This window comes from Hemibagrus wyckioides, linkage group LG06 (assembly GCF_019097595.1).
Source record: "Hemibagrus wyckioides isolate EC202008001 linkage group LG06, SWU_Hwy_1.0, whole genome shotgun sequence".
NCBI classification, from domain to species: Eukaryota; Metazoa; Chordata; class Actinopteri; order Siluriformes; family Bagridae; genus Hemibagrus; species Hemibagrus wyckioides.
The window spans coordinates 44,298,011-44,311,908 of NC_080715.1; the positions used below are offsets into that span (position 1 = coordinate 44,298,011).

At 40.2% G+C, this 13,898-nt stretch overlaps 2 protein-coding genes across 4 annotated transcripts in view; both read right to left on the reverse strand.

Annotated features, from left to right (window-relative positions):
* The window catches only part of LOC131354587 (trace amine-associated receptor 6-like), a 181,287-nt gene that overhangs the window by 134,660 nt on the left and 32,729 nt on the right, over positions 1 to 13,898 (reverse strand). The window lies entirely within an intron of this gene.
* LOC131354606 (trace amine-associated receptor 13c-like) lies at positions 6,119 to 7,114 on the reverse strand. Its single transcript, XM_058392461.1, has one exon. It carries the CDS (start codon positions 7,100 to 7,102, stop codon positions 6,119 to 6,121), a length of 984 nt encoding a protein of 327 aa, XP_058248444.1. The 5' UTR covers positions 7,103 to 7,114.

The following is a 13,898-nucleotide window of genomic DNA, read 5'->3' on the forward strand; positions in this document are numbered from 1 at the left end:
ATATCTACACAAAGTAGATATTTAGATATAAGTACGCTAAATACTAAGATAAATGGCCCTATGCATAAAGACTAAGTGTTAAATAAATACATCTGAATTTAGTAGGATATTATCTTGATTCATATTGATCACATTGATCACATGCTCTGTAATGATAAAGAATAATACATAACATGCAATACATATACAGTAGAATTGAAATTTCTTTAACATCTCAAAACATCTTAAGTACATCACAATACCTTTTACACTCTATAGCGACTTCAAAAGGAGCTTTTTAACAATGTTTCTCCAGGACCCTGGTGCTACATAAACATACAACAAAGTTCAAACACAAAAAAAAACACCAACACAGAGCTAGGACAGAAGGTTGTGCTAGCCACATGAAGTGCTAAGTGTGCAACTAGTGTGCTATGTTTATTTCTACTTGCAGGTAGTGCAAGGTAGTGCAAGTAGAAATAAACATAGCAGCAGATGAAATATTAACAAGAGGTGAGCAATAAGTAATAAAAAATACAATTATGTTCACACAGGTGAGAGAGTGTGAGTGTGTGAGACAGAGAGAGATAGATAGATAGAGAGAGAGAGAGAGAGAGAGAGAGAGAGAGAGAAAGAGAGAGAGTGAGTTTTGTACAGTTCAGTCCTGGGTGTTGAGGAGCCTGATGGCTTGAGGGAAGAAACTGTTACACAGTCTGGTTGTGAGGCCCGAATGCTCCGGTACCTCTTTCCAGATGGCAGGAGGGTGAAGAGTGTGTGTGAGGGGTGTGTGGGGTGTGTAAGAGTGTGTGTGAGGGGTGTGTGGGTTGTGTAAGAGTGTGTGTGAGGGGGGTGTGAGGGGGGTGTGAGGTGTGTAAGAGTGTGTGTGAGGGGTGTGTAAGAGTGTGTGTGAGGGGTGTGTAAGAGTGTGTGTGAGGGGTGTGTGGGTTGTGTAAGAGTGTGTGTGAGGGGTGTGAGGGGTGTGTAAGAGTGTGTGTGAGGGGTGTGTGAGGTGTGTAAGAGTGTGTGTGAGGGGTGTGTGGGGTGTGTAAGAGTGTGTGTGAGGGGTGTGTGAGGTGTGTAAGAGTGTGTGTGAGGGGTGTGTGGGGTGTAAGAGTGTGTGTGAGGGGTGTGTGGGGTGTAAGAGTGTGTGTGAGGGGTGTGTGGGGTGTGTAAGAGTGTGTGTGAGGGGTGTGTGGGGTGTAAGAGTGTGTGTGAGGGGTGTGTGGGATCATCCACAATGCTGTTAGCTTTGCAGATGCAGCGTGCGGTGTAAATGTCCTTGATAGAGGGGAGAGAAACTCCGATGATCTTCTCAGCTGTCCTCACTATCCCCTGAAGGGTCTTGTGATCTGAGACGGTGCAGTTCCCAAACCAGGCAGTGATGCAGCTGCTCAGGACGCTCTCTTCTCTGGTTTGTGTACGCTTCATCCCACTCTGATGGCTCAGGACAGTTTGGCCCTTGCTGTTTTTAAGGCCACCTTGTCCCCTGCTCTGAAGGCAGAGTCTTTCGCCTTCAGCAGAGCACACGTCATCAATGGCTTCAGGTTGGAGCGTGTGGAGATGGACTTGAAGATGGTAACAACATTGATGCACTTGCCGATGTAGCCGGTCACTGATGCCGTGTGCTCCTCTCTGAAGTTGATAGAGTTGCCATTGGTTGCAGCCTCCCTGAACATATTCCAGTCAGTGCACTCAAAACTGTCCTGAAGAGCAGAGATGGCTCCTGCTGGCCAGGTTTTAACCTGTTTCAGAACCGGTTTAGAGCGTCTGACGTGTGGTCTGTATGCTGGAATTAGCATAACAGAGATGTAGTCCGAGTATCCGAGGTGGGGGTGGGGCTCCGCACGATATGTGCCGGGAATGTTTGTGTAAACAAGATCCAGCGTGTTCGCCCCTCTCGTAGCAAAGCCCACATGCTGATGGAATTTTGAGTGCACTGTTTTTAGATTTGCATGATTTGCATGAAATCTCAGGCAATAATAAACAGTCCGTCTGGGTGAGCATTCTGCAGCTCGCTAATAGCTCTGTACAGCTCACACAGAGCCTCCTTAGCATTAGCGCTGGTGGGAATGTACACTCTGAAAATGAAAGCGGTAGTGAATTTACGTGGTAAATAAAATGGTCTGCATCTAACAATCACAAACTCCACTAGCGATGAACAGTAATTAGACACAAGCACAGTCCTTACACAATTCCGTGTTGATGTAAACACACACACAGAGCTACATTCCTGTCGGCATGAAACACGGTTAGCCTGGACTAGCTAAATGGCGCGTCTGGAACTCCGTGAAAACAAAGATGCAGCAGTCTCTGAACTCTCTCTGTTTGGTTTGCTGGAGTCGGATGTAGTCCAATTTATTGTCCAGTGAGCAGACATTGGACAAAATCATGGACAGGAGAGCTGGCCAACTAGGGTTTGTTTTTAGCCTAGCATGGACACCTGCCCGTTTTCCGAGCTTCAACTTCCTCGAGCACCGCTTGCGACATCCTCTCTCCTGCCCACTGGCATCAAGCGACACCGAGGACTGAAGGCCTGGTCTTCGCAGCAAGGCGAGGTCGCGAAGTTTGCCGAGTACTTCATCATGCAGTTTAGTTATTGCATGATTTCTGAACTGTAGTATTGTCTGGCAGTCGTATACATCAACACCACTGTTGCACCACAAATGCACCTTGAAATTCAGGCTAAAACAAAGAAATAGCACCATTTTGGTTCCGAAGTGGCTGATGCGTGCTACTGCCGTGCTGCCATCTCACCATAATATTGATTATCTCATTACAGTGGCATTGGACAAGTAGTGAGCTATAATAGGAGGCAAGTAAACAGCTAGTTCTCATAGTCAGTGTGTCAGAAGCAGTAAAAAGAAAAAAGCCAAGCATAAGATTCTAAGCAACTCTGACAAGGGCCAAATGGTGATATCTAGACAACTGGGTCAGAACAGCAGGCCTTGTGTGGTGTTCCAAGTAGGCAGGGGTTAGTATCTACCACATTTGCTCCAAATATGGACAACTAGTGAAATGGTGACAAACACCAAATGGTGTTCAGTACAGATATTTAACACAGCTCTCCAAAATCCAGATTTCATGAACTAGAAATTAACACAGGTATATAAATTGGCTTTATGTTACCCTCAAGTTTACTGGCTGGGTGCACACACAGTTTGAGTTTCACTGACTTGAAAAAAACCCCAAAAAACTGGGACTTGAAAGCCCACATATATCACCCATCAGATGTTTTTTTAACACCGTCACAATGTTTGGTCAGATCACTATGTCCAGTTCAAACTCTTGATCCTGATGATTTAACTGTTAAAAACATCTTCCACTGCAATCCCTTTGGGATTGTGGGAAATAATGAAGGAATTCCATCTAGATGATGAAGATGATGAAGGGGTTATCAGCCTGTAATTAAATCCCAGATACCAGAGGCAGAAACATTGTCTCAGTGACAGGAGCACATGAGGCTACTTTCTGGAGGCACCCAGTGGTACCCCATCAGAGAGGGACAGTCACCATGAATGACTTCTGGACTAGCAGGAGTGTGGAGTTTATAACAAACAACAAATTGAAAGTGGTTTATCTAGAACTTCTCACTGTTCTTTGGATATCTCCAAATTCCTAATAAATGATGTGTGAAATCATTTTTCAAATACCTTTTGAACATCAGGCTGATTAAGCACTTAATAAAATTATATATATATATATATTATCAAAAAGTTATAAATTCAAAGATATTGGTGTCAAAAAAAGAACCTAATGCTCCAAAAAGAAAATAGGTGGGACTTAATCAGCAGAAAGCTGGTGACGTGTTACTTTTGGAAAGATAAGGAAAATGAATAAAAAGACGGTGTTTGGAAATGCCAAAGGAGAGGTTGTTGGGACGCTCATGCATGAGCATCTCAATTCTTGTATCAGCGCTGATTGCAAATAAAATCTCATATCTGCATTCATCTAGTCTGCATGATTCGTCTTATTTAGTTAGAGTCTCACTCAGACTGAGCTGTCGGGTCAGTGTGGAGTTGGAGTCAGATTTTGTAGTGAAATAGTGTTAGCGTGTGGAACAGAATTTTTTCCACAAGTGTCACAGAGTGTCATTAGCAGATTGCAACAGAGATAGTGGAAGTCACAGAAAGGCATAGAAGTGGACGTCCTTTGGCCACATCACACGTTGAAGACTGCTTCATTGTGAACAGTGCCCTGTGGAACCGGATGATGAATGCCACTCAACTCCAGGCACATTTAAGGGAGGTGAGAGGCACCCAAGTGTCACGTCAGACCATTTGAAACCGTTTACATCAGCGTGGTCTGCATGCTAGATGACCTGCAAGGGTACCTGACCACACCACCGGGCACAGGTGTCAGGCCAGGGAGCATTTACGCTGGACGAGGGACCAGTGGGCCTCAGTGCTGTTCTCTGATGAAATTTGATTCACGTTGAGCAGAAATGATGGCCACCAACGATGTTGGAGACGTCAAGGAGAGCGCTATGCATCAGCCACTGTTGTGGTGGTGTTACAGTCTGGGCAGGTGTGTCCACTCAATACAGAACTGCCCTACATCTTGTGAATGGTACAGCAACAAGCCAAATCTACCTGAATAACATCATTAATCCAGTCATTGTGCCCCTGCATGAACAACACAGGCCTAATTTCATCTTCATGGACGACAATGCTCCAGCTCATCAAGGTTGCATCATTAGGGAACGGCTGCTGGAGGCTGGGGTACCTCAAATGGAGTGGCCTGCACTTTCTCCAGACCTGAATCCCATAGAAAACCTATGGGATCAGCCGAGTCGCCGTGTAGAGGCTCGTAACCCTGCACCCCAGAACCTCAATGACCTGAGGGCCGCCCTTCAAGAAGAGTGGAATGCCATGCCTCAGCAGACAATAAGTCGACTCGTGAACAGCATGAGACGTCGTTGTCAAGCTGTAATTGATGGTCAAGGACACATGACAGATTATTGAGACATTGAGATTTTTTGTTGTGGTATACCACCACTGTTGTTGGCTTTTGTTTCAATAAATTGTTTGAGATGAGGAAATCACCATTGCAGCTTCTACTTAAATGCCCTACTTTCATGATATAATATCACTGTAGTGTGAACTTTTTACATTTTCCATAAATTTCACCCAAAAAAACAAATATCCTTAACTTTTTGTGAGTAGTATTTTATATATATATATATATATATATATGAGAGAGAGAGAGAGAGAGAGAGAGAGAGAGAGATACAGTTTTTATTTGGGGTCTTAGCACCAAGTGCTAAGTGGCAAAGCAGTTTTTTGTTTGTATGATTTTATCAGAAACCATTTAGCAATAAACACCATTCAAAATGTATGAAAGATGCTACATTGGTTAAAAAAATATATATTACATAAATCTATTTGTTTATATGGTACTAAATACTTATTTGCCTCCTAATAAATGCTTTTTGACTTGCCTCCATCTGCAAATGGAGTATTATGCATTTACACAAATAAAATAAAAGCTTTCAGAAAAATAAGAGTTAGCTTTTTAGGTTGTGGTTTGTTTTTGCTATAACACATTGCTTCTTGGTGAAAATTTCCCCCACACAATTGTTTACTATTTTAATTCTTCTCCATGGTACTACACTGGATTAAAAATAGGCCATGCTGATATTAGTGCAATGATTATCTTTTCATTTTCATGCACATTACAATAATATGAAATTCTGAACCTGCATAAAGTAACATACAATCTGTATTATTAAAGCAGCAACAGACAAATAGAGTAAGGCATTAATTTAACATCTTCATCTGTCATTTAAAATGCCACATCTGCATAACACTGTAGATGTGTCAAATTATGAAGAAAAGATGGGTCTTTGCATCTAAAAGCTGTACATTTCACCAAAAAGTATTCATGTTCACTATGACTGCTTCTTTAGGTCAGAAAAGTGTCTACAGCAGAGCATTAAAAAAAATCTCCATCACAAATATATCTTTCATTATATTGTATTATATGCTGCATATAATAGCAAACAAAATATTGGTCATATATAACAAAATACACTACAATATATTATACTGATGGTGGGAATTTGATGTGATAGAGAAGCTTAAGTTACTTTTATAATAGTGATATTTTGGGGTTATGATAAAAATTAGTGAAAAAACTCAATTCATGAAAGAACATTGATTAATGCAGAGTCGGGCATGAAAATTTGCAAAGTTATAATTAATTTAATGCACCTCCTAAACCATGGGTAAAAAAGAGCATAAATATAAGGATTAATGCTGGAATTAAGATGAACCACAACCAAAACTTTTATCAGTGTCTCTGCCTGAAGTTCAATAACATTCCCTAATAAACTATAAATATAATATGGAAGTAAACACACCAGAAACACAGACACTAAAATGCCGAGGACTTTAGCTGCTTTTCTCTCAGATTTCATGGAGTGTGAGGTGATTTTCTGTGTTTTAGGCCGTGTGTGATTATTAAGATCTCTGATAGCAGTGGCATGTTTCTTAGCAATCACAAAAACCTGAGTATACAATATGATTATGACAGAAAGTGGAAATATAAATGTTACTACAAGATCAATTACAGTCCAAACTTCATTTAGCAAGTAAAAACACTCTCCAGGACACATTAAAGAATTGTCAAAGCTTTCAGTAAAATAATAAAATGCTATGCTATACACTATACACACACACCAGTTAGAATAAACCAAAATGCACATCATCCTTCTAGAAATTGCGCTCATGTAAAGAAACGGGTTTGCGAGAGCCAAATACCGATCTACAGCAATCAGAGCAACATTATAAATTGATATGGTCATGAGGAGACCAGCTGTTAACAAAAAACTGATGCAGAAACCTCTCCCAAATATCCAGCATGACTCGATTGTCCAGATTAACATTGACGGCATCACTAAAGCACCGACAAGGAAATCCGACACAGCCAGAGAGAGCACCAGCATGTTGGTTGGTGTGTGAAGCTGCTTGAAGTGAAGAACAGAGATGATGACCAGCAGATTTCCACACACTGTTAGCAGAACCACAGCAGCTGAACACACGTACAGTAAGATATAAACTGCAGGAGATACAGATCTCTCTGGACAGGAGAAATGCTCACAGCGATCAGACTGATTAAACTCCATCAGATTCAGGAATACATTTCTCAAATGTCTATAGAGTTTAAAGAAAGAGCTCATATACCGGATTCTCCCACTGTAAAATGTTAACTGTTAAAAGCCATAATTAAGTATCTTATTACTCAGATGCAGTGTTTATATAGTATAGAAAATGATCACACCTCCTTGAGTTTGAGAGACAGCATGCCTATGAGGTCATGTGTTTTTGGAAAAAAAAAAAAAAGATCTTATGCAGGGTTTATTTTCATTATTTTTTTTTCGGTAACAGAGCTTCGATTAAATATCTACACAAATCACTTATGTGAAGATAAACTGCCCTATGTATAAAGAATAAGTGTTAAATAAATAAATCGGAATTTTTTGGAAAAGAAATCATAATAAATAGGATATTAACTTCATAGTGATTTGATCTCAGTGATCATATAATGATATATGATGATAAAAATAATGCATGACATGCAATACATATACAAAATAATTGTAATTTCTTTAATTAATATCTTAAAACATCTATCCTATTGCCAAGTACATCTGGTGACATCTACAAGCTAGCCATTTTTTAAAAAGCTGCAGTCGATACAGCTTCTCAGTTCACATTTCAGCAGTTGGTCCAAGCAACCTTTAACCCTTAAATCTCTGTCTTTATTGTAAGAGGCTTTAGATAAAAATATTATTCAAATAAGGTAATTTTTTCGATGAATTATGCCTCCATATGTCATTTTTTTCACTGAAGATGTAAAAATACATAGTGCTATGATGTAATAGACACACATGCACACATCGATAAGCCATGAAATTAAAGCCTCTAAGAGGTTAAGTGAATAACATTGATTATCTCTTAAGTCTGTGTGTTGGAAGCAGTAAGCAACTAAGCAACTTTGACAAGGGCCAAATGGTGATCTAGACAAATGGGTCAGAACAGCAGGTTTTGTGTGGTGTTCACAGTATGCAGGAGTTAGTACCTACCAAAGGTGACCCAATGAAGGACAACCAATGAACTGGTCACAGGGTCATGGACCTCAAAGTTCACTGTTTTATTTGGGGAGCAAAGCCTAACCCACCAGGTCCAATCCCACAGAATAGCTTCTGTAGCACAAACTGCTGAAAAAGTGAATGCTGGCTCTAATTTAAAGGAGTCAGACCACACAGAGCATCACTGCTCACTCCATAGATGCAGAGTGTCAGAATTACCATGCTGACTCCTAAACACCACTAAAAGTTCCTAAAGCAGGTGATTTTATTCTACATTATGTAGACAGCCAGAAGCATTACATACCTGGGGAAGAAATAGCACCAAGATCGAGTTTGTAGAGGCAGCATTTGTTCTGAACAATATTCTTGTTACATCCTGCAAATCCCCCTACTGCCCACCAGCAGGAACCCTCGCCCAAGTATTGACACTTCAGGGTTATGACAGTATATTTCTGGAATACAATGGCACAATCCCTGGTTATGTTGGTACAGCCCAATCCTTACAGGATACCCACATTGCATAAGAATGATTTGGTACGTTTGGCACTTCCTGAAAAATCTGATTTTACAGCAGAAACATGCATGGACTGAATTTGGCAATGGAACATGTTTTTTGAACACCAACATGACACCTACTGGAAAGACACCACCAAGTGCATGTTCCTTCTGATGTTACTCATGGGGAAAGCCTTGGACTGGGCAATGGACATTTGGGATAGTGACACCCAGGTAAGGGTATCTTATGCCCAATTCAACTAATTACACAAGGATTTTGAATACCCAGTGGCGGGGCTGCAATGTCTCCGACCAACTAATCCAACTCCTCCAGGGCTCCCAGACCACAGACAAATATGCCATACCGTTCCGAACCCTGGCGACCCAGAGTGACGCCACCCCTAATGGCGTTTTCCAAGATGGACTTACCCCTTCTCTTAAGATGCTGCTAATCTGCCTAGATGAGAACTTAACTCTGGCCCAGTACATCACCACCACCATCTGCATAGGCAACCTCTGTTTTAACCAAGCTCCTCAGCCTCACACACAATTTATCCCACCATGAGGGGAAGCGTCCAAACACATGCAAATTGGTCGCACCCGAATCTCCCCAGAGGAATGAGAACGCCGTCAACACTACCGGCTATGCTTCTATTGTGGATACAATCCTCAGATATCCTGGAATGAGATTAGTCATCCCCCCCCCCACACCCTGCCACACCACCATGGTGGAAAGTCCACCGCATGGAGCATAACCATACCCTGGAAATACCAAGATCTGAAGGAGGTTTTCAGTAAAAAAAAATGCACCACCAAGTGCCCCCCCATTGCCCCTGAGACATCAACCTGCTACCCAATAATACCCCACTCAAGAATCGCATGTATCCACTATCTGCACATTTCTATTGCTATTTTATCCAAGGTTACAGCTCAGTGGCTGCCCCTGTCAAAGCCCTGCTCAAAGGAAAATCTATAAAGCTTTGCCGGAAACTCCACCCCATGCCTTCTTTTTACAAAAGCTAACCCCATTATAGTCCAACTACAACGCCGGGAACTGGGAGCTACTGTCAATAAAGAAGGCCCTGGAAGAGTGGAGACACTGGATGGAGAGAGTACATCACCCATTTTAAGTACTTACAGACCACAAAAAAATGGAATACATCAAAGGAGCCAAGAGACTCAACCCCAACAAACACATCATGCCAGTACATCCCCACTGCCCTATAGAGTGGGTTCACACCTCACCCAGCTCCGGATAGAGGCATACAGTTCACCTCCTGGGTCTGGGGGACCTTCTGCAAAAGCCTGGGGATAAATGTGAGCCTCACTTCCAGTTACCACCCCAAGCGAATGGCCAGATAGAATGCCACAACCAAGATCTGGGCTGGTACCTCTGTACCTACTGTAGCCAGGAACAACACAGGTGGAGTGAGTTCATCCCATGGGCTAAGTACACTCAAAATGCACTGACACAGAAAGCACCCAGCCTCACACCATTCTGGGTTAACAGTTTCCCAGGTCAGGGAACCTTCAGATGTCCTGGCAGTGGATGACTGGTACCACCAGAGCAGAGAGATGTGAGAGACTGCTCACATGTAGCTGCAGAGAACTGTGAACAGACAACAAAGACCTCCCAGAATTTGTAGCTGTTATATGACAGTGGTTCTATGATTGTGCCTCTGAAAAAGTGCTATGTGCAATTACTAATTTGCTATACAGTTTTTGATAGTATTGTAACTATCACTCGAGTTTTAATTATTCTATATAAGAAATGATATACAAGAGGTTGAACATCCCAGGAAGCATAGTTGCCTCAATACTGAGGAATGGGAGGCTGTAAGCACAACCAAGAGAAGGCAATCCTTTAAAGCTCAGAGAAAAACAGGACAAAGGCTGGTGAGGGAAGCTGCAGTGAGGCCTACAGCCACTGTGTTAAGTTCAATTTCATGTCATGGATGCGCTGTCATTTCCTGCAAGATCATCAGTAGTCCTACTGGGTCTGATGGAATCAAGAACATTTCTGATTGTGGATCAAGTAATGTTTAAAGTGATCAGACTGATTAAACTCCATCATGAATGCAGCATTTCACTAATATCTATAAAGCCATAGAGATATCTATATAGCACATATATTGGATGACATTGTAAAATGATAACTGTAAAGCAATGCTAGTGGTTTTATGATTTAAAAAATTGAGTATTGAGTATTTAATATTACTGCTATATTTATACTACATTATATATATATATATATACACACACACACTTTTCCCTATATATTCTTAACTGTATCCCCTATTTTTCATGTTAACACTTTAAATTTTTCTTTTTTACTCTTTCTTTTTTATGTAAGACAGTCGTAAAAAGCATTTCACTACATGTTGTACTGTGTATGATTTCGTATGTGACCAATAAAATTTGAATTTGAACTGTAAAATGCCACAATAAATTTACCGACTCAAGCAACTCTGGTGCTTTTATAGTTTTGAAATTAATTACATCCACAAGTTTAAGTGACAGCATAACATGTATGATACCATAACCTGCTGGGGAAAAAAGTGTACCAAGCTGTATTCAAGCCATTCCAGATAGGAATAATAAATGTTTTAGTGATGACTAATGACTTCACTTAATACACTGTGACTGTCCTCACTCTGGAGCAGCGTGCTGAAACAGTACAGTTGGTGACAGAGTAGTCTAATAAGTTAGGCTGCAGTTTTGAGTCTAGTTTGATTAAGCAGTTGTGTAGACTTTCATCATACATACATCAAACTGGTAATGGCCAGTGTGAGTTTTCAGTCATCCTTTGCATAACCTGTTGTGTATCCTACCTGTGTTCTTTATGTCAGAAAATTGCCTACAGCAGAGATTTCCTTTCAAAAAAGTGTAAATCTCCGACATAAATATATATTTTATTATACTGTCTTATAAGCTGTATAGAATAGTAAACAAAATATTGATCATATAACATAATACACCACAATACATACATAAAATTAAATTGATGGACAGAAATGATGTGTTACAAAAGCTTATATGGGGTCATGATAAAAATTTGTGACAAAAGTTAAATCATGAAAGAACATTGATTAATGCAGAGTCTGACAGGAATATTCGCAGAGTTATGATTAAATTAAAACATCTCCTAAACCACGGGTAAAAAAGAGCATAAATATAAGGATTAATGCTGGAATTAAGATGAAACACAACCAAAACTTTCAGCAATGTTTCTGCCTGGAGTTCAATAAAATTCCCTAATAAACTATAGATATAATATGGAAGTAAACACACAAGAAACACAGACACTAAAATGCCGAGGACTTTAGCTGCTTTTCTCTCAGATTTCATGGAGTATGAGGTGATTTTCTGTGTTTTAGGTCGTGTGTGATTATTAAGCTCTCTGATAGCAGTGGCATGTTTCTTAGCAATCACAAAAACCTGAGTATACAATATGATTATGACAGAAAGTGGAAATATAAATGTTATAACAAGATCAATTACAGTCCAAACCTCATTGAAATGGTAAAAACACTCTCCAGGACACAATACAGTATTTTCAAAGACTCCATTTAAATAATAAAATGCTGTGATATACACGATACACACACACCAGTTAGAATAAATGACAATGCACATCGTCCTCCCTGAGATTGCGCTCATGTAGAGAAATGGGTTTGAGAGAGCCAAATACCGATCTACAGCAATCAGAGCAACATTATAGATGGATATGGTCAAGAGGACACCACTAATCAACATGAAACTGATGCAGAAATCTCTCCCAAAAATCCAGCATGACTCAATCGTCCGGATTAACATCGGTGGCATCACTAAAGCTCCAAAGAGGAAATCTGACACGGCCAGAGAGAGCACGAGAGTGTTGGTTGGTGAATGAAGCTGCTTGAAATGAAGAACAGAGATGATGACCAGCAGATTTCCACACAATGTTAGAAAAATCACAACAAATCCACAGAGGTACAGTAAGATATAAACTACAGGAGATACAGATTTCTCTGGACAAGAGAAATGCTCACAGCCATCAGACTGATTAAACTCTGTCAGGTTCATGAACACAGCTTTCCTCTAATTTCTACAGAGCTTAATGAAATAGCTTATAATATACTGGATGCTTCCATTATAAAATGTTAACTGAAAAAAAAAATCATAATTAAGTATCTTATTACTCAGATGCAAGGTTTTTATAGTATAGAAACTAATCACGCCTCCTTGAGTTTGAGTGACTGCATACGTATGAGATCATGCCATTTTGGAAGGGAAGAGAATTAAAACTGTTATGCAGTTTTCTTGCTGAATAAGCTTCAAATAAATATCTACCTAAATTGCTTATTCTAAGATTAATGACTCTATGGATAAAGAGTAAATGTTAAATAAATCTGAATTTATTAAAATAAAGACAATAAATAGATCATCTTTGATTTACACTACTTACACTATTTACTGCAGTAGAATAATGATCACAATATCTGTAATGTTAAAGAATAACTTTATTGCCAAAAGTATTCGCTCACCTGCCTTGACTCGCATATGAACTTAAGTGACATCCCATTCCTAATCCATAGGGTTCAATATGACGTCGGTCCACCCTTTGCAGCTATAACAGCTTCAACTCTTCTGGGAAGGCTGTCCACAAGGTTTAGGAGTGTGTTTATGGGAATTTTTGACCATTCTTCCAGAAGCGCATTTGTGAGGTCACACACTGATGTTGGCCAGTCAAGTTCATCCACACCAGACTCTGTCATCCATGTCTTTATGGACCTTGCTTTGTGCACTGGTGCACAGTCATGTTGGAAGAGGAAGGGGCCAGCTCCAAACTGTTCCCACAAAGTTGGGAGCATGGTGGCATCCTATCACAGTTCCACGCTGGAATTCACTGAGCTCCTGAGAGCGACCCATTCTTTCACAAATGTTTGTAAAAACAGTCTGCATGCCTAGGTGCTTGATTTTATACACCTGTGGCCATGGAAGTGATTGGAACACCTGATTCTGATTATTTGGATGGGTGAGCGAATACTTTTGGCAATATAGTGTACTTAACTTGCAATACATGTACAATATAATTGTACGGTTCCATTGTAATTTCTTGTAAGTAAAATCTTAAAACATCTCTTATTACCAAGTACATCACAATACACTTCTTGCAAGCAACTTTGGCAGCTTCAAAAAGGAGCTTAGTGACATTTACTACAAGCAAGCCATTTTTTAAAGATATCATCCAAATAAGGTTTATAATAAAGTTTAAAAAAATTTGAAAATGAATTATGCTTCTGTAGGTCAATTGTTAGGTCAGTTCACTGCTGAAAAAGTGAATGCTGGCTCT